Here is a 26,928-nt window from a genome sequence, read left to right on the forward strand (position 1 = left end):
ATTAGTCCAGTTGTTTAAGTAGCTGTGAGGTTTTTTAGAAGTGTTAATTATCCAGAATGCATTTGTGACATAGCACAGAACCTGGAATTTAATATATTTCTGGACTTTGTATTTTTTTTATAGTCTTTAAATGCTAATATAAATATCTACTTGGTAATTAGTTAGGAAAAATACATTGACATTATTTTGTCAGATAAATGAAAAAAGACCAAAACCCAAGCCAGTTTTGTATTTGAGAGCAGACAACATTTTATGGGAGTGACAACCCATATCCATATTGTGATTTCCTGAGGCATTTCTCTCTATGCGTAGGATTCTGGATTATATTTATCAGCAATTAAATTTGAAATAAAAATATCATAATTTTTACATGGGTAATAAGAGACTGGGAATAGCTGAGTTTCCTCCCCAGCTCTACACAAATACCACTCTACTAAGGTACGGCTTTCTTCCTCATATTCCTTCTGTTAAAGATCTTGGTTTCATTTGTAATTCAAATAAAACCAAAGCATAAGTCACTCTCTGAATTATTCTCCCAACAGTCTGTCCCTACATTTCCCTTTCTTCTGCTGCAGCCTGTCATTCCTTCTGTCCCACAGAACATTTTCTGCATGGGTGAGGCTGAGGTCTTGCTGCTGAGAAGAATCAAATGTATATGTGTATATGTCTATATATGTGTATATGATCAGGCATCCCTTTGTCAGACGGCAGGAATCAATAGCTGCTGACTCATGGCAATTGTTGCACCTCCCTTGTGATCTCCATTTCTCAAGTATCAAATTTAACTGCAATATCAAGTGAAAAAAACCCAACGTCAATGCAAGACCCAGCGTTCTTAGTGCCCACACAAGTGCAAGTAGAAGGAAAGGTGGAAACCCGAAAACTATGGTTAAAGTATAACACTGACTTGTGGTAAGTGTCACTATTGTCATCAAGTAGGTATTGTAAAAATAAAACTACTTGTTCTCAAAGCTGTTTCTTCCTTTCTGGGTTTTTGGGAGCTCTTTCATTATCCTGAACACATTTTTTTTCTTCAGGGATTGGAGGAATTTCTCTGGCTCCAGCAGCTCATAAGTGCTACCCAAATGACTTGTGACGCTTGAAGAAGCAAGATCTTGAGTTGTGTTTGTGTTCTGTTTGCAGGATCTCCTACAAGATTCACTTTTCTGTGCAGTTCTGAGTAAAAGCCTGGAGTGTGTGTGGCCTGGTAGGTGCCAGCTGTTTATTTCAAATTTATTTTTCTTTTCCAGTTTAATCAGAGAAATACAGTGCTTTCTGCTTGTTAATCTGAGGATTTTTTTCCCTACTCTACCACTCTATTTTAACTGTGTTCAGGTCTATTTTTTGACTATACCAAGATACTACCTATATATGTATGTAAACCAAGTACATGTGCACAGCAGTGTATATATTTGACTCTTATATACTGATATTTTCCATAACATTTAATTGGAAAGTTACATTGTTTGGTGAACAGATAGAACAAAGAGAATCATCAAAGTGAATTCCTTGTAAATTATGCTTCAGTTTGCTTCGTATTGTTCCACTTCAGTGAAGGAAAACATTTTAGTAGAACAAAATAAGACACAGAAGAAGAATAGAAGTAAAGAGGGGGTATTGCTGCAGGGCTGTCAAGGCTCAGCTGTGCAGAGGTGAGGCTCCAAGGGGGTGACAATACTTACAAGTACGGTAAGATGAAGTAAGTGGGAGGAGGGCAGCACCTGGATTAGCAGCCACTCTCTGAGCGAAAGATACACCTAGAAACACATTGACAAAGAGGCATTCCACACATGTGTCGGGTTGATCTCCACTCCCTGAGTGGCTGAGATAATTGGGCTGAAGGGACCTTTGCAATGGCTTAAAAAGGAAGATGGATAGAAGGCCATATATGAAAAGCTGTCTGTTTAATTTTATCCTTTCTCCTATTATCTATTTTAGGCTAATAGAAAGTGCTTTGTTTTGAATAAGCTGTTGCTGAGTCTTGACAAGTACTCAGGAAAAGCTGTGGTGACTGTGTGAGCCAGTTTGCTGCACTTCAGGATGAGAACCCTGAGTGCAGGGCTGCGGCATGAAGTAGATGAGCTGAGGAGGGGTGGTAAAGAGCACCTCAGCAGTTTGGCAGGGGTGCACTACATCATGTCGGGAATGGCTTGGACAGCTGTTAAACATCCACACCAGCATATCTGCTGAAAGTGTTGGGTAATAGTCAGTTAATGAGAAGGTATTTCAGCTTTTCCAGCAGCAGAAGGGATGCTAAAGCCCTCACAGAGTGTGTAGATATGGGCACAAGCTTGTCTGCCTGTCTGTGTGATTGCACGTCCTGCCCTGGCAGCAGACGTCAGCCAGACACTCAGGAGAGACTCAGGCCTCAGAGACCATCTCACCTGTACCCACTGATGGAAACAACTTGCTGAGGCAAGAAAAAAGGGGAATCACTCTGCAAGCTGGAGAACCAGTGCAGAAAAGATCTTCTGTACATGCCTCAGCTTTGAGAAACCTTAGTTTGGAGCTCAGTCGAGGATGAGTGACAGGCTCATAGATAACTTGACTTTATTTTTTCCAGGGCTAAGGGAGCTACTTGTTTCCTATTTAACTTGAATGGCTCCATTAATCTGGAGAAAATGTGGCAACAACAACAACATCAGTAGTTTTTCCAATAATTCTCTGTACTTCTTTCCTGTACTTATTTCAAATTTAATACTTAATGGCAACAGTCATGCTTGACAAGATGGGGAAACTCAGGGTTTCCTTCTTTTGCACTTCACAGTGCAAACTTACTGAGAGTGCAATCAATCCCCTCATCCAGGTCATTAATAAAGGTACTAATTACAATCGACCCCAACACGGAGCCCTGGAGAACACCACTTGTGAGCAGCCACCAACTGTGCTTAACTCCAGTCACCGCAACTCTTAGGGTCCAGCCATCCAACCAGTTTTTTAAAACAGCTCTGCCTGAACCATTTTCTCGGCTTGGTTTTGCAGTCATCCCTGCATTTCCCTGCACAGCAGTGACCAAGCTGTCTCTGCTTTTAATGCCTGCCGCCGCTGAATCCAGAGCATATAACTCTGAAAACACAACTTAATTCTTCTCAATCACCTGTCCAGTTGATCCCTCATCGGACTATAAAAGTAGACGATAACAAAATTATTATAGCAAGAGCCAGTCTGCTTACAAGTAATATGTCTTACTTTTTAATGAATTTATTTATTCATTTTGCAATGACACAGTGAGGATTTAGGTAAATTTCTGCCCTTGTCTTCAGATGCCCTCAGTTTCTCATTAATTAAAAGCCCATTCATTAGGAAGAGCACATTGCCGGGACAAACCCATCAGCCGTTGTAAATTGTTCCGCCAAAGTTTTCTTCTGTTCACTGATTTCATCGAGGTAAGTGCCATGTTATTTACTCTATTAATAATGAGTAAAGATAAAGTTTTTGCTGCTGCTTATAGCTGACCAGTTAGGAAGGCTTTCTTTGTTGTTTTCTGTAGCGTGTCAACTCTGGTCTGTATTTTATTTCTTTTTCTTTTTTCCTGACAAATAGCTGTTTGACAGGAAATATAGCTTTGCATTCCAATGTAATCAGTGATTTTAAATTAGAAAGCTGATCTTGAAACACTGTCTGTGAATAGAACTCATGTTTGAAAAGCAAAAGTAATATTTTGACTTTAAAGGCATTTCAGAATTTTATTAATCAATTTAGTACTTAAATGCACTGGGCTGTGCATGCAACAAAACATATCTAGAAAGCAGCCAATCATATGTTGCATTTATTGCCACAAGAAAAATGAACAGATACTTATTTCATTAAAACTAAAACATTCAGGGTAATTGTTTCAAGATGACCCATACTAAGGCAGTCCATCACCTACAGTGTATTTTAAAGAAGTCACAAAACAAGCCTGGAAGAGGATGCAGTTAGTTTTTTGACAATGAGTTCTGTTTATTGAACATCTGTGTTAATACATAGTGCTAGGTATTTGTAGAGATAGAAATATCTTCAAATAATTTATTTCGGGCAATGTGGACACCAGACAAGCTGTATATCGGCATGCAAATGAAATCTGAAGTTAATTTCTCCTCAAATGCTGTATGCATCTTTTACAAATTATCATGAGTTTTTTTGGAAAAGTGCAATATTTCTTTTTGTGTTATTCAAAGAATAGGAATTATTTACTGCAAGTAGAGATTTACAGTGGAAATACTCAACTTTATTAAGCATTTACCAACATATTAGGTTTTTTAGCTGACTAAAAAACACATTCTTCCTCTCACAGGATTATAAATGCTTACTAATTCCATTAATTCAACTGGAATGTTTCCAGATTCACACCCCCCAATTAATTTCAATTGAATTTTCTTGAATTACGACATCTGAAAGCAGAATTTATCTTTGACAGAACTGGAGTTAATTTAGTTTACACCATTTCCTCAAGAATAAGCCAAGGCCTGATTGTAGGAATTGTCTGTGTTATCAATTTGACTTAATTTTTTCTTTTATGAGTGCCTGTAATAACAATAAACCTTTCAGCCAGTGAATGTGTGAATTAAGCAGACTATGTGAAAGAAGCTAAACTATTTGAATACTTTGCAACATTATGAACTCATGTATTATTTATTGTACAATATTACCCATTCATACATTCTTATAAGCTATTAAAACTACATGCTAGAAGGTAAGATGTATTCTGTTAGTGCCAATTAATGTTTATGAGCTTGAGTTAAAAGTATTTAGTAATAAATTACAAGGAAAATCTATAAACCAGTAAGAACTTATTTTCAGAATACTGTGGGTAGGCACTTTTATTTTCACCCATCAAAGGCCAGAGCCAGGAGAACAGTGTACTGAACACTACTGAGGAATTTAGTCTTAATTATTCAGGGAATTAATCAATCAATATGGCTCCTTTAGAAAGCAAAAAATTCAATTTTTTCCTTTTTTTTTGTATATCGGGAAGAAATAAATATTATAAATGCATATAAAGGTTACACTTTTAATGAAAATGTTGCAACTTTAAATATTGAGAATTTTTTTCTGAAATATATTTGTCTTCAGTTTATAATGCAATAGAAGCAGAAGCAATAGAATTGAAAGTACATAAAGTTTTTTAATAAAAAATGTAGACTGATGCTTCATATATTAGATGCAATCTAAATTAGTGTATTAGATATGTAAAAAGGTATCATACTCTAGATTTTATGTAGTTTCATCCACTCAAAAATTACTTCTTTCACTCAGTCCTTCAGCAATTGAAAAATTGTTTGTGGCATAAGTATTTAATCTCCCTCTGCTGCACAGACAGATTCAAATCATATTACATTATCTTTCCCTGGTATTCAAAGTGTCATCAATAATCTGCAGTGATTTAAAATGACAAGACAGTCTTTTAGCTAAAACAGTACCGGGAACCACGACCTGTGTCTTAATTTTCCCTCTGTCACTGGTTTGCCAGTGAATCACTGAAAAGTTTAAATATCTCAAAAGGGAAGAGTTTTCTCTCCAGCAGGAAGTTAAGGATTAACATTTGAAAAGCAGTTTGAGATCCCTATGTTAAAGGCAGCAGGACAGCGAGAGAGAAGAGCCAAGAGGGAAGGAAATCCCCAGCCCAGGCAGTTTCCACGCGTTCCCCTGTTGTGTGTGAGCAGGAGGCAAGGACAAGCTGACTCCAGCTCACCTATGTGTGACTGGGCAGGCTTTACCCAGCCCTGAGCAGTGAAATCAGAAAAAAAAGAGAGTTGAGGTGGCCCAAGTTCCATAAATGGAATGTGAAGGCATTTGGGAGAATGTACAGAGTTGTTGCAGCACTGGAGCACTGGTCTGGTAGGTGTGTCGTGTGCCTATGCTGCACAAGCGGAAGGGGAAAGGTCAAACATCTTACCAGTTTTGGTGACAGCACGCAGATGCAGGTGTTTCTATTTGTGTCCGTGAGATCTGGAAGTGACCGGAGCCCAAATATTAACTTTGTGGACAAAGAGCGCCCTTGACGGTAAAGCCTAGTGGAACTAAGAGAGCTGGCTGCAGGCTATGCCGAGGATCTGCTGCCAGTTCCAGGCAGCTGGGAAAGCCTGACTTTTCTGCTCTTCACTACCTATGTCATTGTTCCTCGCTTCCAAACACAGTTAAAACTTCTGTTATTCTGCATATAAATTGACAAGTGGAAATGAAAAGCTATGAGTCTCCTGTTTTTACTGAGATTTATACCAGGGTGAAAGTAGTTTAAGGACTGATTTGTACTTCTATGAAACCAGTCCCATGGCCAAGGCTGGGGTGAAAAAACATCACCATTTATTGTGCCAAGTGGCCCTCGATGTTGCTTGTACTAATGTGATGACTTGGCATAAGAAACAGTGTGTGCCAAGATGCAAGTCTGGTCTATAAGAACTATCCAATAAAGACATCACAGGTAGACTAGGATAGAGCAGGTCACATGAAGTACAAAAATGTTTATTTTTAATAGAAGAGAATAATTATGGGTTCCATGGGAAGAATAGATTTTCAATATCAATCATTTTCTCTTTCGTTCTCACGCTTCTTTGCAGTCTTTTCTCTCTATTTAAGGCATGACATGAGCTGCACATAACAGAAACAATAAAGCTAAACAGGAAATGCCTAAACAGATCTCTGGCCCAAATGTAACTTACTGTAAAGCTGTGATACACATCTAAGAATGTCCCCTGGAATTTTCCATTTGCTTTAAAATGAATAATCCACAGTTTACAAAAATGTCAGCAGTGATGGCAAAGGCCTAAATCCCCATCTCCTTGCTCTTTGAATTTCTTTTGACATTTTTTGTACAAAAATAAGAGATGCTACATCACATTTTGCAACCTGGTATCTCTATTCACCTATTGAAAGTGAACTTAAATATGAATTGCAAAGGAAAAAGTCAATCATGTACCTGTTTTTCTACTTTTATTAGTCTGTAAGGAAGACTGCAAACATTTTACTGTTAATTTTCTTCTGTTCACTTTTTAACTTGGAATCTAGTCTGAGAAATACAGCTGGAGAATTAGGATGACATGTGAGTCAAGAGACTTTAAGAGATGGTTAATCTCTTTAATGAAGTTTTACACTTTTGGACCACAGAAGGATTCATGATAGATTTGCAGTCTCTGTTCACCTCACCGCCTTATCTAATGCAGGGCATTTTTCAATATAACCAGAAAAGGCAACACTTTTGACATAATTTTGAAACAGAATAATAACAGCAGAGAGGGAGCAAGACAGAGACAGATTTAGTCTTTTCTTTATTTCCTACAAAGACAGAGAAATAAACATATATGTGTAGATAAATACATTATGTCTTGTAAGTGTGCATTGTGTGCATATAAATCATATCTCATAGAAAATGTATCAATGCACAAGATTATTCAAATTTTTAGCAAGTTACTTTTCAAAATGTGATTCTATGCTAGAAGAAATAACCCCCATATAGTTGAAATGTTCGTATAATTTAGCCAAAATAATAATAACTGCCCCAAATGTGGTCAGGTTGCATTCAAAATAGGAGATGTCTTTTAGCTGCCAATTTTGCATATTCCTCAGTGGAATGCAAGCAATCCATTTACATTAATTCCTTTTTAAGTGCTACTGTATTTAATCTCTTTTCTAAGCAAAACATTTTCCTACAGATATGAGAAATATTAGTTAAAATAAATGTCTATCTGCAGTGAAAGAAAGTGCAGCGCTACACTCCACAGTTGCAAGACAGAAGTCAATAGTGCATGTAAGAGGCTGAAAGCAAGCTTGTTAAACTGTTGTTAATCTAGTTTAGACCACAAAGTTTGACTCTTTTCTGTCTGAAGAATCACTTCTGTCTGAAGAATCACTTTTCTTCTATGATTTAACTGTACCTCTTTCCTATTCTGGATTTTAAATTATATTAGCCAAATACTGGTTAATGAGAGAATCTGAAGTGGCTGTTACTGTAGGAACTTAAGACTCTTTTAGTCCTGTTTTTTTCCAAAGTGTTTTTCTGAATTCTGAAATAATTATGGAGATCAATGAAAGATGTGCAATGCAACTCATACTCTGCAGGTAGAACCACATCTCTGTGAGTTCTTGCTCTCCTACTGCACGTGACATTGCACACATTTCTACAGTCTTGAAGCTTGGAGTGTGGTTTTCTCTTCTTGCCTGAACTGAAGGAGTAAGATAAGCCCAACTTTGTCATGGAGTAGTTTTTAAGGTCATCTTTATGATATTTCAGAAAAATAGAAATGTTAGCTAAACCACATTAAATCCTATTTGAATTAAATCTAAATCTACATACTGTTCTTGCTTCACTGCAACATCTGCTTAAAATCTTTTTATCCTTATCTCATGCTTTATCATTATAGCTCTGGAGAAATTGCATTTATTTCTCCAAAATAAGTACAAAAATGACATAGATATTCTGTAAGCTTCTTACCTGACAGGTGAAGAATGATAAAGAAATGAAATAGCCAGAACATCAACTGTTAACTAAAGTATACAGTGAAAGGTTTTTAAGTTTTATGAAATGCTTATTGGATTGAAGATTCTTTTTATCTTTTGTCCCACTGACATAAAACTGTGTGGGCAGTTAAAACACTTAAAATGTCCCACTCCTGCAAGACGAATCTGAATAGCAAATATATTCATAGAAATTAGCTGTTCATCCAGAAGAGATTAAAAACCTTTGTTGTCAAGAACAACCAAACTCAGCAGAAGGTGAAAATACAGAATGGTGTTCTACATGTTAATTATACTTCCTTTAAAAGCCAGTTTATGAGAAGCTTAAAATGAGAGGATGCATTTGCTGGCTATTATGAAGTTGTATTGGTAGGCTATTATATGACCAACATATGAATCGTAATCTAAAGTACAAGCAGTAACATCATGTGTTACAATGAAATAACACCAAGATAATCAATAAAAACCAGCAGACAAGCAGAATTGGCTGTCTGGAGAACACCAATGGGTTGCATTGGAACACATGATGTGCAAACAGGTTTCTTTAGGATTTGAGTCTATATTTTTTGCTAATTTTAACCTGTTATTTTGGAATCAAATTGTGCAATTAAGATGCCGTTTTCAGTTGATATTTGGAGATGGAAATACAGTGGAATTCTGACATATAAACACAATTGAAATAAAGGTTGGACTAAGTTAATATCATTTGCTTGGGAAAAGCAAATGTTTTCTTGTTTCTTTTTATAAAAAATCATGAAAGGAATATGCACAAATTAACCCAATTTTATTGTTCAAGAAATGGCAAGTTTCACCACACTTATTAAAGGCTATATTAAAATCCAGCCATAATACTCTTTATCCTAAACCACATAGCAGAAACTGATGCAAATAGAAAGTTGCATGTTATTTTTGCAGTGAGAGCATTATACAGAGTTTCCTGAATGCAATAAGAAATATCCTACCAGCTTCACTGGATTTGTGATCAGGCCCCACTTCTTTCACTTACAAAGAATTCATTTTTGTTTTTACAATATAGAGCAGAAACACTGAGAACAGATTCTGCTCTGCAAACACTGTTGTGACTCAGAAAGCTATGTGCATCTTTGGGAAGTTAAATTAACCATGATAATATGCCATTGAATGAGAAAACCAGGAGAATTTAGATCCAGGTTGATAATGAGCTTCAAGGAGGAATCATTAGTTTCTGTGCTCATTAAAAAACAGGGGTTAAAGCAGCCTAATTACTGCACAAAACTGAAAAAGCCATAGTCAAAAGATAAAGCAGTGGAAATGGTAATAAAGATGTTTTGTTCTTGTTTAGATGTTCTTTTGTGCATTTGTGAAACAACAGATAATTTATTTTCCTCTGTTTCAGATCTCTAGGCTTACCTGTTTCTTTGAAAACTCATTTCACTTGGCTTTGGGTGGCTTTTTAAAGAAATAGTAAGCGCCTGTAATTAAATTCTCATGTGCAAATAACAGCAGAATTAACTGCAGATTAATGGAAGTGGGTTGGAACTTTTTCAAAGAACAATTTTTAAAATTGTCTCTCCTTTATTGTATTGTGTATATGGGAATGCTTCCTATGTGTAACAGAAAGTGGCAGGAAAAGGGAGATGCTTTGCAATGAGATGCTTTAGCTATCTAAAAGGTAGGCATGTTATCTAGGCATTTATCACTTCATTTTGCAGGTTAATGGAGGTAGCTGGGTTACTAATTCCGTATGGCTTCAAATAAGGAACTTGTAGTAGCTCTGGGATGTGTTCATATTCACTGGAGGACTCTGAATGACTGTCCTTACCCAACCTCTAACCTCTAAACATCTAGAACAGGATTAGACAGATTCCTGCCTTTTTTTTTTCCCCTTGGGATTCAGCCTGCATCTGCATGTCTACAGTTGAGCAAGGTGTCCAAGCCACTTCAGAGCTCCAATGAAAATTTGGTCAATCCAGTCAAAAGACCCCTGAGAATTATTCAACATATGCTGAAATATACATTTTGATTTTGTCACTTGTGGTGTTTTTACACGGTCTTGAGGTGATCGTGCTTAAGCAGAGGCTTGGACCAGATGACGTCCAGAGGTCCCTGCCATCCTCAGCCATTCTCTGATTCTGTGATATAAAGCCCTGTCATGGTCAGCGACAAGAATTGGCCAGGAACTGAAAACATAACTTAAAATTATCCTGCACTATTTTTTCCTGGCCTGTTTCTGCTACAATTTATTATCTGCAATGTTGTAATGCCTAAGGCTGTCAGATCTAGACAAGAACTGTACTGTATTAATCATTAATACCTGACAAAATGATCTAATTATATGTACATAATAAGACAAGACTGAATAGTGTTAGCATTTGGATTGTGGGAAAAGGCAGCTGGGATGTTTTCCCACATCTTTTCTTACACAGAAATTCAAAGAAGGTCTTTTCTTTCTGTCCTTTTCTTCCCATTTCACCTGAGCAATCACTTTTTGAGAAAATCTTTGTTTATATTATGGGCTTATTCTCAAGTACTGCAAAGCAGTCCAAATCATGAAAGCGCACCTACAGATGGACTAAGTTGGTTTACTGCATCAAAGAAGGAGTGCAAAGTACTGTGATGCATTCATCAGTCTGTATGAAACAGGAAGGGAAAGGCATTTTTTGTGTCTCCCCCTGAGCCCATGACGTTACTTAGATACTTATGCAAGACTGCAGAAAAACAGAGAAAAAGATAGCATTTGCAACCACAAGACTTCCTTAGGGCAGATCAGTGGAACAAAAATAACCTAGCATTCTTTTCCAACACGCATGCTCGTACACAGTGCCACCTCCGTGCCTGTAGCAGTGGCTGTTTCACTCAGGGATGTTATACTTAACGGGATTTAAAGGACTGTGAGCAAAATTTTAAAACTTGGGTGCCAAATCTATATTTAGGCATTCAAACAAAGCATGGAGAGAGTAGATGAGGAAACAACAGGAGCATAAATCTCTAGCTTTCTAATGAGGTCTTGCTCCTTGGGAGTCCTGCTTTGTGGCTTCTTGCAGTCCTGCTCTTCACTCTCTGCCCCTAACCACTGCTTAATGCCAATTGCCTTCCTTTTGGGAAGGTGCTCTTGTACCAGACCACTCGTCAGGAAGACTCAATAATTTTCTGAGACTGAAGGTGGGAAAACACATGACCGAGGACAGGTGAGAGAAAAGCTGTTCTATAAAAGATAAAAGGCCATAGAGACCTAAGGGAAAGGCAGAAGATCAGGAGAGCGGTGGCAGGGAGCAGAAGAAACATCAAGACCCAGAGGGTGGGAAATGGCAAGGAAGAACAGATGTCAGGGGGAGAAATCCTGGATTATATGATGCATGATATTTTTCAACATTTCAACATTTTTCAAACAATGGAAAAGATTTTTCGTTTAATAAGTTCTGATGGTAGATTTGCATAGGGGTACCTGCAACCTTCTTGGACATTTGGCATCCCATTACTGATTAAAAGGTCATATCTAAGGAGGACTACAAAATCTAGTATTTAGAGTACTGTGTTGCCTATACTGGTTTGGAAAGCCAAAAGCCTTGTGATCCTGTGAGCTAATACAGGGGTAGGTGTGAAGACCTCTTCTTGTCTAGGAAAGGAGTTAAGTGATTAACTGGCATTAACTGAGTGAGAAAATACCAGGGACGAGTGCAGTTAGGTTAATTATAGTGGGATAACTTGGCTCTGACTTTACAGTCAAGGAAGAAAATAATTAAAAATGCACACAAATGTAGCAAAATAGTGAGTTTCAGAACAGTTCGAATTCACATGTCTAGTGCATGAATTGAACCTGCAATGCAAACAGTGATTGTAGTGATTTAGTGTGTGACTGCAATGGAGAAACCTAACAGGTGAATGGTAGAGGATAAACCATGTCATACTCTAGATGTAGTAACATTCACAAAGGCAAACGATTTTTATGAACTCTGGATTCAAGCTGATATATTAGTAAGACCCCACTGTGTAGTGTTTGTTCATCAGCACCAATAATAGTTACTGTGTTCCTCGGCAAAGAGACCTGAATGACAAATCTGGGAAAGGGCTTCTTAAAGAAGGACTAGGATCAGGGGTAGATTCTGGAGCAGCTCACTGTGAGCAGCAGGTGAACAGCTGCCCCATAGGGTGCAAAGGGGGGCGCATGAGTGCCTCGAGTGCCAGCAGCCCCGCAGCTCTGGAAGCTCCCAGGATACTGGCAGTCCTCAGGCCAGTGTGACTGTCAGGGGAAACAACAGATCCTGAAAGGAAAAAGTAATGCTAATAAACCCTCACTTCTACAGATTAGATCCCTTTTCAAAGATACAGCATGCTTTTCCACATAGTTCAAATCTACTTAACTTAATTTATTTTAACTTATTGTTATTTAATTTGCTTTCAGGAAAATAAGGAGCTTAAATCATTAAGTCAGTAATATCATCATGCTTCTTGTCTGCACGTTAGTTATCACTCTTCCATCTATTCATTTAGAAAATGAAAATTATGTTCGGGGTAGACAGCAATACACTGTTTTTCAGATATGTTGAAAATTGCAGTGTTTCTGAGCTCTCTTGATTAAGCTGTGTGAGGAAGAAATGTCTACATTTTGTTTAAATTACCTTTCCTATCATGACCATCAACATATATAGATAGTAAAGAGAGCCTTAGCCTTACTGCGATGATGTTATAGACAAGTTAGTCTGACTGTAGCAGAATATGCTTAGAAGCTGAAATTTCCAATGAAGAGCACATTCTCTTTTATAGTCTTAAGTCATTCTTATATTAACTCATTAACACATTAGGGAACAAGTAAATGTTAAGGAAAAGTCTGAATCAACTGGGAGATATCTAGGAAAGAAAACAAATTCCTGAGGACCAGAATACACTTCTGGACAGCAAAGTCTATCAAAAAGCATTTGAAGTCTATCTTTCAAAGCATTTCAAGATCACAGTCTTGCACTTTTTCTGTTTGCACTAGGCATAATTTTACCAAAAGCCAATCAAACTACAAGGGACCCCTTTGTCATCCTATCTGCCTCTAGGTTGGCTACTGCCCTTCTAACTTGTCTTCTCTCATTTTTGTTTTCAAGGACACATCATAACAATTTCCCAGAAAAAAACATACCATGGATGTTTGGTTCAAACCTTTAGCAGTGACAGTGCTGCTTACTATGGTTGATGCTCAGCTGCCGAAGCCGGCACGGGCCCCTCTGGCTCTGCACAAGCCTTTCATGGTTGTCTGGAATGCACCAACCGAGCAATGCAGGCTACGGTACAAGGTGGACCTGGATCTCAGTGTTTTCGATATTGTATCCAACACCAATGAGACTCTGAGTGGGTCCAATGTGACAATCTTCTATCACACTCATTTGGGATACTATCCCTACTACTCAGACAATGGAGATCCTGTCAATGGAGGTGTGCCCCAGAACGAAAGTCTTATTAAACACCTTAATAAAGCAAAGTCTGATATTGACTATTGCATACCCATGAAGAAATTTCAGGGACTTGCAGTCATTGACTGGGAAAACTGGAGACCCCAGTGGGATAGGAATTGGGGCCATAAAAGCATTTATAGAAATAAATCTCTCGAGATGGTTAGGAGACGGCATCCTCAGTGGTCAGAGGACAAAATTAGAAAAGTGGCTAAAGAGGAATTTGAAAATGCTGGCAAGAGTTTTATGAACAACACTATACTTCTGGCTGAGCATATGAGACCAAATGGTTTGTGGGGTTACTATCTTTACCCAGACTGCTACAATTATGATTACAAAGAACACCCCCAAACATACACGGGGAAATGTCCAGCTATCGAGTCTGCCCGCAATGACCTCCTGCTTTGGCTGTGGAAGGAAAGCACTGCTCTCTACCCTTCTGTATACCTGGATTATATGTTGAAGTCAAGTACAAATGCACTAAAGTTTGTTCATTATCGGGTTAAGGAGGCAATACGTGTTGCTTCAATTGCTAGAAAAGACTATGTTTTGCCTGTTTTTGTTTACTCCAGACCATTTTATGCCTATACTTTTCATGTTTTAACAGAGGTAAGCAGACTTCTTTAGAAATTTAGCATTTAGAAACAGCCTCTTATGAAAAGTATTGTCTAAAATCTTTCCTTGTATAAATGCATTTATGCATTTCTTTTTCATATTTAAGGCAGCCCCTCTAAAAGGAAATATTGTAGCCACGGTACAAAACTCTACATCTCTCAAGAGTTAATAGTGCAGTGCTTTGGTCTGCTCCTGTAGGATAACATTGTATATTTTTAATGAGGGTAATTTAGAAAGAAAGTACAAAGAAATAATTTCCTTAAGGAAGTAATTCATTCTGATATTTTAATTCTTCAGGACAGCTTGTGAAATGAGCTTCACAAATTTTTGTGAAGTTTAAAACTAATTAGTGTAATGGAAAGATAAACTTTGATGAGAAAGAAGCCTCAAGGCTTTTTTGTTTCTTTATCCAAATGTAAATTAATTCAGTATAGAAATAAACCCATCAAGTAAACTACTCTGGCCTGGCGTTCCTAAATCCTACATGTTGAACATTGGCCGTCTTGCTTTGCAGAGGTCCAACACATTGAAGTAACTTCCCTATGGACCATTTAATGCTAACACTGTACAGTCCTTTTAATAAAGAAAGCAAGTTTTTGAGTCATGCAGTGTTCCTTCACCCAATGATAAAGGGCAGTAAGTATACAGTGGCCACAATATTGATGGCAAAGCTATGTGTATACAAATCCCGGACTTTCTGGGTATGTGAGGCTGACAACAGCTCTGACTTTGTGCACATTAATAGGGAGCCACAAATGCTTATTGTTTTTTTTTTAGTAGTTGTCTCAAGTACTCGAAGTTCTGCTTTGATCTCTATCAGTTCCACGGGAGGAGAGAGGGGAGGAAATCTGGGGCAGGGAGCCCATAAAAACAATCCGTTGATGACTAAGTACCATCTGGGTGTGCTCGCTCCCTTTGATTTATGTGATAGCTTGTTTCTGCTGCTGATAGAGAAAATTTATTGACTCAAACCAGAACAGCGAAGGGGAGAGAAGGGTCAAGGGAAAAGGCAATGGTCAGACTAGCAAACCACAGGCTGCATGTGGCTTCAGCCTGGAGTGTAGAGCTGGGGAGGTGTGTTGAAGCCTTGACAACCTGGGAAGTGTTTTAGTGAAGTAAATGGTACATAGAAGCAATCTACCTCACTTTTAGCAATGAAGGACACTTTGGAATGGTTTTCTGTAGGATGTGGAAACTGCAGGTTTCCACTGACTTGGAAATCTGACTGACTGACTGAAACCGCTGACTCAGAAGTCATGAGCAAATAGGCGAGGCCAGGTCCCACTGAAGGCAGGAGCCACTGCGGTCGGTATAGGCACGATTTGATCCAAAATACCTTCAGTGAACAACTCAGGCCCTGAAACAAATAAGCATTCTTCAAATGTAGGTCGTAAGAATACATTTTTATAATATAAATCAATTATAATATTATAATATAATCATGATCAATATAAAAATACCATGAAATGAATGCTACTAAAAAATATGAAAACTAAAATGCTGCTACCAGTCATGCATGAATTCAAAATCTGTGGTGGTATAAAGCTACTGTTTTACCTTAAACGCTTTTCTGAACAGTACAGTGGTAGTTTGGAGTGACGCTCCTCTTACATTATATCCTCTGTCTCACTGTCCTTTTTCTCAATTGCATGTAGCCGTTTACTTTTGGTTACTTTAAAGATCAGTTTCTCACTTTGCAGTTGAGGAAGATCCATGCATTGCCACAGAGACATCTTTGGGTTGTGCTCTACTACATATTTTCTAATAAGGACAGTACCGGGCTCTGCAGGCAGCCATGGGGACAGGGCTTGGTGTGTCTCCAGGCTATACGCATTGTCTGTGTGAACAGCATGGGGCCTGCAGGAACTTGCAGGGTTGACCTTAAGAAAATTCGAAATAGGGGAAAATAATGTTCTTTTTCTTCATAGGCCTTTAGCCTCTAAGATATTTTTAATGTGGTTTTCTGTGTTCGGATTTTAGACTAGACTGGAACTTCTCATTTGACCCATGACATGACCCTAAGCGAAGCTCACAAACCTGCAAACATGGCATGAAACCTCTGAGCTATAGCAAAAATGTGTGAGTGTGGCAAGGAAAGGAACCAGTACAATGACATCCAGGCTAAATGGCCACAGAAAAACTGGGACAGCAGGTTGATAGGCAATTGAGCTCTGATAGGGATTGGATGAGAACCACCGTCCTGCTCCATCAAGCTGTACAACTGCTGTGGTGTTCTGGTTCGATAGAATTAATTGGTAACACATTGAAGTCTTCTGTGTAAGCCTTTCTGCACACAGTATGAAAAATACAGTAAATATCACAGTGGAAGAATATAGGAGGAATGGTTGTGAGTCAGAGTCACTGAGGAATAGACCGAAGTCTAGCAAACCTGCAGAAAGAAAAAAGACCCAGGTCTGCTTTACATTTCACTCTGACTGTACCTGGAAATCAGAAGAGTTGTGTGTAAGGTATCTGAGATATTAATCCTGCTTTTTTTCTTGGAAACAGTTTATAAATTCTGAATTGAGATCCCAGTCATTATAAAAGGGTTCTGTATTTGCTAGAAATGCATATAAGCAGTTTGCCATCTGTAGGGTATTCAGAAAATATCTGACAATTCACTGCTAACTGTGTGGGAGAGGGAAGTTGCACAGTAGCATCTGTTCTTCCTGACTAGATGACTGAATTCATTAATAAAGCAGGATGATAACTAACAAGTGATGAATAATGGATAACGACTTGTCTTGTTCACCTACAGATATTCTTCTCTGATGACCAGGTGTGCACATGTACAGAGAGCATTCCCTGCAACCACGCCAGGATTGCACTACCATTCCTGAATACCAGAAAAGCATGTTTGAAACTAAGACTGGTCAAAATTTAAAGAAAAGATTACAAATGTGCTTATATTTCCTTCCTCAACTTGTAACTAGAACTGACCTGTTTCCTCTCAGGTTCCAAAATTACAACAACTTAGTTCACCTGTTGTTTTTTTTAGTGTCCAATGCAGGGACTTGGCTGTTCAAAATGTGAAGCACTTATAAGAGCTATAGCCTCCTCCTCTGCTAAACCAGCTGTCCCCAGTATAATCTTGAGGATTTTTAGTTGATACACACTGCCCCCAAAAGCTTGAATGCGAATGAGCATCAGAAGGGAAGAGGTTTTGTTGACTTCTTCTTCACTTGGAGAAATACCAGACACTTTAAGTGGCAGCTGAACCAGAACGTTGTCACCTCAGGACGGTCCTCTAATGCAGATGGGCAAGGATCTGATACAAAGAGTGAAATAGGATTCCGTACCTAGACAAATTCCAAGATGATGACTAAAATTTTTTAAACTTGAATGTTTTTATTCCATATGAGGTACTTAGACTCACATGGCAGTGCCAAGCCAGTGAGCCCCCACTAATGCTAAGCTATGCTGAGTGAGAAGCTGTGCTAAATTCAGCCCCCAAAACAGGACTGATGTATCTGAAGCTGCTGGTGGAGCTCGTGTACCTCACTCAGGGCTTCAGGGATGCATCTCCTTATGTCTGCTCCCAACTTACCACTTTCAGCTGTGATGGGAAGCACTTAATGTTTCCTTCTCTCAAAATATTTGGATGCGGGGTGAGACATTTATTTCACTGCCCCTGCCTGTGGCAGGGGAGAGTTGTTGGAAACATTTCCCTTTTTGTGTGACTGTCCCATGGTCAGAGCATCCACCTCTGGTGCAGAAGCTCTCAACTCAGTTCTTTTCCCAATATGCTCAGGATAAATCTAGCACTTTGTGTTAGAAACTAAGAAAGAGTTAGGGAGTCACTAGACCAAAAATAACCTGCATGCAGGAGAGATTATATAAACGAGACGGTGTAATCTCCTGTTCATAGGTTATTCAGGGAAGACCCTTTCTGTGAAGATGGCTTTTGAATTACGGAACATGAGTCAGTCATTCAGTAAAAGATGTAACTATGCCTAGAAATGACAGAAACCTTATTTCCTTCCTTGTGGGCAAATTGCCTGATTATTAAACTTTAATTAATCATGAGCTGTAGTCAGGTTCCCACTTGTTTCTCTTGCTCTCCTTTGAACATTCGTTGAATTGGTGCAAGGTGGAATGGCATCAAAGAGAGAAATGGCACTCCTCTAAATGTTGTCCGTAAGCTCATAGTCAAGAAAACCCCAATGGAAGGTTACCTGGAGGTGATGTACCTTTTAAGCATGAGGAAAGAGAGAAAAATTCAGCCCATGTCTTTCTAATTCTCTTTCCTCCTGGGGAGAACTCTTAGCACTCAAGTTTTGTTTTAAAGAATACAAGAAAAGCAAATGTAAGGTGGAAATAGAGTGTTTACATGAGATCCCACACAGGTTTTTTTGCAGTAAGATCCTATTTTTGCCATTACACAACATTTGTCTAGGTGCTCCTTAAAGTATCCCTAGGGAAATGTATCTTCCAATCAGCACCAGATTTTGGACTTAGCTTGAGAAAAGTGGTGAGCTTCTCAGCATGGGCAAGGTAGTGATTCAAGGTGTGCACTGAAGTGGAAGCGTAGGTGCCTTGGGAACTCCAGCTGTGAAGTTATTGCTGCCATTGGACTTCACACACACACAAAGGACTAAATGAACATTAAGGGTCATCCTCTTGCATATGATTATTTTATATCCATATGAGTTAGACATGAAGTGCTGAAATCCCTTTGTAGATCTGAATCCAAATGATTTCTAAAAATATAAAATAAAAGCTGTGGAATATGAGGGAATAAATACAGGGTTTACTGACTCTTGGTCAACCACCCTAACTCCTAAAGCATATTACTAACAAAATATTTATTTTGGATTTTGCTCAGGTCTTAATTCATCCAGTAATGCAAAGTATCTATTGATTATTTATTTTGTCTGTCTGAAAAGATTTCATTAATTTGTTAATGAGACTTGAACTGTGCTAGTGCTAAATAACTCAGCCATCATGTGGCTAATGTAGAATCACAGTCCAGCCTTTGTATCTGAGTAATCTTCATAAAATGCTTTGCAGTTGAGGAAAGCCTGTGAACCCCCATTACCAAGAGGTCAGAATGTACTTCACATTCTCTTATAATTTGATTTTTTGATTTTTAATTAACATAAATTTTACTTTTTTTACTGATAAATGAATCCCCATTGGAAAAAACCCTCCATCATGAAATAACACCTGCAGGTCACACCACTATCCATTTATAAACTAGCACCAAACTACCCATGTTTAAGACTAATGACATTCTCTACAAGACTGCTTGGATGATCAGCAGTTACAGAAACTTCAGGCCAGACCAATTATACTTTGTATCACCCTGAACTCTACCCTAAGAACCAGTAGGCAAGCTCACTTCTGCGAGCTTTCCCTGCAGTGTTTTGTCAAATCTTTTAGTTAAGGGTCAAAGTCACTGCTCATTCTGACTTTTCTGTAATTGTCTTTAACTCTTCAGCAGAAACTCCCTTGCACAAGGATTTATTTATGCCTTCTTTTATATCTCTTGAGCTATATTGGTGAATCCATTTACACTGTGAAATAAATAATTTGGTAGTAATTAACAATAATAACATGGTTCTTCCACTCTATCATTTTTTATTTCTAAGGTGCTACCACCATACTGTGATAATTTGGCTGGTCTTTTGGGTTTTTTTAATCTTAAAAAGAGGTGAAAAGTCTCTATCAAAGACCATCACTAACTTTCTAAAGCAATTGCTTCTTCTTCATCAAATTGAGAAATATGGTAATATCTGTCATTACAAACACTGATTGGGAATTACTTTCTTATCAATCGTTGCAGGTAGAGATGGCTTTAAATGTAATTGATCATGCCTTGGTATATGAGGGTGGAAGAAGAGCCTTCCTCCGTGTTTGCTAAGATTTAATTGAATTTCCCCAGGCATAATGCTCACAGCCACAGGAAATGGCTTTAAGGCACTTGCAAGGTACACTGCCATGCTATTGGCAAGGCACCAGTGATTCCTATTCTACATACAGTCTGTGCTTTGGTAAAGTGGTGTTACTGCTGTTGCTACAACTCCACTACTTATTGGTGCAGCTCTAGATGTGGACATGGTTAAGTCAGTATGCAAATGTGTGGGTTTATTCTTTTTTTCCCCGTTTGGCATCAGGCAACACTGGAAGAGGCTGTTTTTTCAAAGATGAGTTTCCTGGAACAATGGCATTCACACCGGTAGAAACAGTAGCTCTGTAACTGTATTGATATGGCTAAAGAATTATAAGTTAGACACTTGCCTAAAGCCTTTGAACTGCAATCGGACACCACAAAGGTGATTCAATGATGTGTGATCATACTTATCATTTGCCAAAAATGGTGCCTTCATGGGTATGGTAATCATTCAAAGACTAAAACAGATCATTCAATTCTTACCCCACCAGTTTTGTTAGAAGACCCCTTGTGAATAAGCTATAATGATTTCATTATTTAGCAGTCCAACTCATGAATACAATCTATGAAAAAAAATGTGGAGATACAGAGAAGAGCTTTCTAAATGAAATAGTGGTTTTATTCTGAAGACTATAAGGCAGAACTGACGTCTCTCCTCTGGGGGAAAAAAATTATACCAATATCCTAGTGATTTTTTTTTTTTTGGTTGTTTTTGTTTTACTTTTTAGTTTTTGATTTTCTGATGTCTGTTTTTGGCATCCTTTTTCAGACAGATCTGGTCAATACCATTGGTGAAAGTGCAGCCTTGGGAGCAGCTGGAGTTGTTCTCTGGGGCAGTATGCAATATGCTAGCTCAAAGGTACGTTGCATTGGTTTGTTAGTACTTAGGAATGTTTGTCCTCTGCCACTGCAACCTCCATAGCACGTATCTATCTTTATTGAAGTCATCAGCCAGTGACTGAGGATGATGTCTCAGTACTACTTTCAGGTCTTATTAGTTCTATACATTCATTAGGCTGAGAAGTACCATTGCTTCAGAGCACATTGCTTTGGGCAGGTCATTTGTAGGAGCTTGAAATCATGAGTCCAAGTTAGAAGAAAGATGTGTTTTGAAGCAATAATATGCAAATATAAACAGAGCATTTTTATGGTGTTCTACTTTCTGTCTGTGGTCATTCGTACAGATCCATAGAGAAGGAATGGAATCTGGACAGGGGCAGTCTCTCTGTTTGGTGGTGGGGTTTGTGTTGAAATGCTGGATGGAAAATGATATTACTACAAGAAAAGGCCTACTTCTTCCTCTCAGATTCCTCAGACTTTCACAAATGATCCTTCTTGAAGAGACGGAGGAGGCAGGAAGCTGCACTGAGGTTTTGCAGGAAGCACAGCAGGTTAGACCAGGCTCTGATACCTGGACCAGGCTTCACTCTGCTTTTCATACAGTCTGCTCTCCTTCTCTTCAAGTCTCTGGCAATCCACCAATGACTTGGACAGAGGGAAAAAGGAAATCTGAACCGGAACTTTGTAGCCACAATTGCAGCAACTTCTGTGCTGATTTCTGAAAATTATACAGCTCCTAGTAAACTGAAAAAGTTGGAGAGATCAGGACCAAAGCAGTGACTAAATATGTGTTTCAAGACCTGTTAGTTCCATGCACTGCTCCTTGTTAGCAGTTACCAGCAATCAGTACTTAAGGAACTACTTAGTCTCAGATTAGCATATGAATTCTCTTTCTGTTTACTAGAACTCCTCCTTAGTCTAATACCATATGTTGCTATGAAGCACCCGAATAGACGATACTTTCCTAATCTTACCCATGGAAGTAAACTCACTTAAACCCAATATATTACCACAGTATGTAAATCCAACAAGATTTATCTCAACAGGTTGCTTTGGCCAAGAACAGTTTTATACCTAGCATCTTCTTAGATATAATAAATCTGGACATAATGCTAGCTACTGTGTAATGTGTCATGGTCTTTTATTTTCTACAGGAGAGCTGTTCAACTGTGAAACGGTACATTGATGGACCCTTAGGACATTACGTCATTAATGTGACCTCAGCAGCCAAACTCTGTAGCAAAGTCCTATGTAAGAAGAATGGAAGATGTATCCGCAAAAACAGTGATTCTTCTGCTTACCTCCATCTGCCACCAACCAATTTTAAGATCCGAGCCTGCCACTCAGAGAGGGTCCCCAGATTCCAGGTGACTGGTGAACCCAGCCTGGAGAATATTGAAGCAATGAGACAGAGATTCATGTGTCAGTGTTACCAGGGCTGGACTGGAATATTTTGTGAATTGCCTGATCAAAGGCTAATGGAGCACTGGGTTCATGCTGGCTTCAGTAGACCAAGAAAACAAAAGCTTTATGTTCTTCTCTTAGGAGCCATGCAGCTGCTTCTGCTTCATACCGCTCACTAAAGTTTTCAGAGGCAGTGCAAGGAAATAAGAAATGACTTCTGTTCCTTAGCAAGTTTTTATTACAAATGGAAAAGCCATTGTTGATTAAGCAGATCTTCTTTACCTCCCACTCCTGGAATTGCTTCAGACATTAAACATTTGGAAAGCAGCCCCCTCTTTTTTACCATCTCCTTTACTCTTAACTCACATTTTACTCATACCTACAACAGACAAATCTTCTGTTACAACAGTGGAAACTTTACCTGAATAAAAATGTTGAATAAAGTTCTGCAATGATTTATTCTTATAGAATTTTAGAAAAGACACAGGTCCTTTTTGCTTTAGGGCTTATCATTAAATATATGTTGATGAAGAGATCTTTCATGGGTGCCAGGGATAACAAACCACTTGCTGCAGCTCTTGCTGAAGTCAAATAGTTACAGGTCTGGTAGTTCTGCCGTTCTACCACTCATGTGCAGTCACCCAAGAGACTGGGAAAGAGAAAGAGGCTGGCAGATCCCACTGCTGATGTGCACCTCCCTCATATAGGAGAGGAGAAGATGAAGAACTCTACTCACCGTCAATGTTATGGCTTGCAACCTTCAACTTCTGGTGGGGACCTCTTTGGAGATGATGTCACTTAAAGAACCACTGATTATCAGTGAATTTAGCATCAATAACATGCCTTCTTGTCAGGTTGTGTCATGTCCATTTGCACTTCTTTATTACTCCATTGTTCATGTGTGAGCATATATGTTTCATCAAAGACTTGCCTTCCACACAGCCTTTCAGTGTAGTAAACAATGTATGCCTTCACTGAATAGATGATAAAACTAAGAAATTCCCTACATCTCTTTCTGACTTATGGAAAATATTAAAATAATTTTCTTTTGAGGTATTTGTATGACGTGTCAAACTGAGTACTCTTCCAGAGAAATTAGTCAGAAACCCACATGTGGGTCTAAACCACCTTTTTTACCCTGATTAGTGTCTATATTGATTATTTTTGGACAGACTTCATTTCTCACATTACACAGTACACTAATAGTGTAGCAGTTTGGTTAAAAGCAGCGAGGCTATGCAAAAGGACATGCAACTGAGTAAGAATGTCTGAATCTGGCCTTTAGCCAGACCCCTCCTTGATGCTGCCCTAAATTACTTTAAACATTAACACATATCTATGTTACGGTCTGCTGGAGTGTTCTACGTTCTTTGTAACCTCCTGTTATCTCTGACATTTCCTCATGGTAAATCCACAAAAAAACCCCTTTATTTGGTTCACCAGGACCAGATTCACAGCTGGTGCCAACTGCAATGCTTAGATTCACTCAAGCCAAAGACCCAGCTGGTAACAGACCTGCAGTGGATATGTTAAGGCTGCAACGACCCCTTTCAACCTAGACACTGAAATGGGACTGACCTCAGTTAAAGAGAGACTTAATTCTAGGTATAGTGAGTCATTGTGATGACATGTTGTGCTGAGAAGATACAGGAGAGCTTTACCACTGACCTCTTACTTTGCAGTGCTTAACAGCAATGGATGACAGTAGAAGTGAAGGCAAAAAATGTCATTATTTTGGTGTGGGAGAGAAAGGATTAAAACTAAAGTTTAGAGAAACTGGGAGTTGTTAAGAACTATGCCTTTAGATTGAAGCTAAGGTTTCTACCTTTTCTAATATTTTTTATTGATTATATATATACTGCTTCAGTTCCTTTTTTCAGCTCAGAGATTGCTAAACTTCAAAGGAAACTTAAAAATACTTCAGTGCACTCAGAGCATAGAAACTATTATCCCCATTTTTGCTAAAATGCTGCTAGTGCAGTTCTGTGTTTAAAATGTGTACTCCTGCTTTTTGTAGTACTGTTCTGTGTTCTGAAATGAGGGGTGATGAGAAAATGTTGTAATGCCTATGTATTATGTTGCCAAAACGTGTTCTTAAAATATTGTGAGTTGTTTTGTAAAGTGTTTCCATTATCTATGTAGGCTTATAAGAATCAACTTTGTAGAGCCTTATATACATAATTTATTTGGATGGTATAAATTCAATTAAACTGACACAAAGTCTTCATCAGCTAAAGTTCTGGTATTTTGTGGGAAGTTTATACAAACAATACAAATACTATGGGTGAAGTACATGGACAATAATTCTGATTCAATCTGTGATGTATATTCTCTATTAGGGTACACTGACAGAGCTCTGCTAAAGTCTGTAAGGCTCTATCTGCCCAATGTCTCTCCTTTGCTCTAAGTTACCAATTCACACAAAAGAGTGTGTGAGTGTCTGTGGCAGTACAGCTGTCTGGAAAGAAAGATCTTTGAATTTGACTCTTATATTTCTGTGAAGAGCTATAAGACCAGTTCTGTATCCTCATCATCATGTTGTCCTAGGTAGAATACCAAACTCAGAATTTGGTATTGGTTTCTTAATAATAATTTAAGTAGCCAAGCACCTAAATGAATGTAATTTTACAGTTTTTTTTTTTTTTTTCCTATTTCATCTAGTTAAAGCTTTTTGTAAAGAAAATAAGCTTTACTATTAGACAATATCCCTGGAAGTCCTTTACAACTGTAGCGGTTGGTGGTGGGGTTGGAGGGAGCTGTTATACTGACTGAGGGCAGGCAGAGGTTGCACAGCTGTAGGTAAAGGCACCAATGTCTTGTGTACTTCCATGTGGGACCACTAATTACTCCAGCCAGTACCAAACAGCGTGCATTTGATCCCTTAGCCCCACAGGTGACTATGCCCCAGGTCACCTATCAGAAAAAGGTCACAGTGTGATGTGCATCAGTGCCCTGTACTAGGGTAGGTGCAGCATGGGACCATGCAAGGTTGGGTGGAGCCTGATGCTCAGCAGGACCACAGAGCATGCACCAGCCTGCAAGGCCAACTGGCCAGCTGCCACAAAAGCAAAGGAGGCCAAAGGCTCCTCCGCTCCCTTCTCTTTTTTTGTGGGTGCTTTGTGCTCACAGAGGGGTGCAGCAACCTGGCAGTGGAGGGTTTATTGACATCCTGGTGTCCTTCCTTGCTCTTTCCTGTGGAGTAATGTCAAATGCAGTAAAAACCTTGGTAAAGAGCACCTTTTATCTTCTGTTAGCATTAAATTAATATTAGTCTTCAAAATAAGTGATGAACTGATTGATTCACTTAATCCAGATCTGAATACGGAAATCAGATTAAAATGAATAAGCTTTCTTGAAAAGCCCAGCTACCTGGAATGTCCAGGACATGTAGCTTTTTTTTTTTCTACTTTTTTGATCCTCCCAAACAGCATCACATAGTTACAATCTTGACAATTTGTTTGTTTATAAGTGCATTTCTGTCTTTGATGGTACTTTGTATCAAATCAAAGTTCAGATGCTACTGCAGGACACATAATAAATATAAAGTTGATAAAGCTTTGCAAAGTGCATTTTTCATGAGCCTATATTTTTGTTGGTATTGCCTGATCTTTCTGGTACATATAATTTTACAAAGATTTTTTTTCCTGGTCTAGTGGTATGGGCCATGCATTGGAGGTACATGATCCAATTTCTGTCTGGGTTAGAATTATTTGGAAGAGGGAGAGTCTGCAGCTGCAGAGAATTCTGCTATAACCATTACAATTGCATCCTTAGCTAGAACCAGCTCTTAAAGCATAGTAGATCCTGAGAAGCAGGCACTGTTTTCTGGAGATAATAGAATGAGAATTTGCTGTACTTCCTCTGAACCACCTCTGCTTCAAGATGATAATGGACTCACACCATATATTTTTACTCTTCCCAAAGGCTGAGCTGTAGAGTCCTCTAATTCTCTGCTTCTCCTCAGAGGATAAACGATACTAACAGAGGCATAACTGACAGGCTTCCAACTTTTCTCAAGTTTGCTGATTTAGCATTCCAAAACTTTGAAATTTGGGAGAATGTTTAATTTCTTTTCTCTCTCTCGTCGTTGCTGGGTGTTACACTTATTAAATGTTGTGTTTTCTGAGCAACTCATAAATGTATGGAAAGGCTGGGAATCATTTTGTTCCACTTCAGTCTGACAGGTAGATGTGTTCGGCCGCAGTCCCAGTTTGACCAGCTTTAGATGCCACTGTATTGTGGCCCTGTATTGTGGTGTGCTGCTACGGCTTTGTGGGTGCCCTTATGTTGACCAGAATTGGGAAACCATCCAGCCCAAAGGTTCCCTGC

General features: G+C 38.6%; 1 protein-coding gene across 2 annotated transcripts; it reads left to right on the plus strand.

Moving 5' to 3' along the window:
• Positions 1–1,133: 1,133 nt before the first annotated feature.
• LOC104055301 (hyaluronidase-1-like) lies at positions 1,134–26,099 on the plus strand. 2 transcript variants are annotated; one of them, XM_054052857.1, is made up of 4 exons: positions 1,134–1,207; positions 13,503–14,456; positions 21,125–21,214; positions 22,350–26,099. In XM_054052857.1, exons 2-4 carry the CDS (start codon positions 13,539–13,541, stop codon positions 22,776–22,778), a joined length of 1,437 nt encoding a protein of 478 aa, XP_053908832.1. In that variant the 5' UTR covers positions 1,134–1,207; positions 13,503–13,538; the 3' UTR covers positions 22,779–26,099. The 2 variants fall into 2 exon arrangements, with proteins under 2 accessions (XP_053908832.1, XP_053908823.1); XM_054052848.1 differs by lacking the exon at positions 1,134–1,207 and adding an exon at positions 2,763–3,386.
• Positions 26,100–26,928: the final 829 nt, after the last annotated feature.

The sequence above is a fragment of the Cuculus canorus genome, chromosome 1, assembly GCF_017976375.1.
Source record: "Cuculus canorus isolate bCucCan1 chromosome 1, bCucCan1.pri, whole genome shotgun sequence".
Classification (NCBI taxonomy): domain Eukaryota; kingdom Metazoa; phylum Chordata; class Aves; order Cuculiformes; family Cuculidae; genus Cuculus; species Cuculus canorus.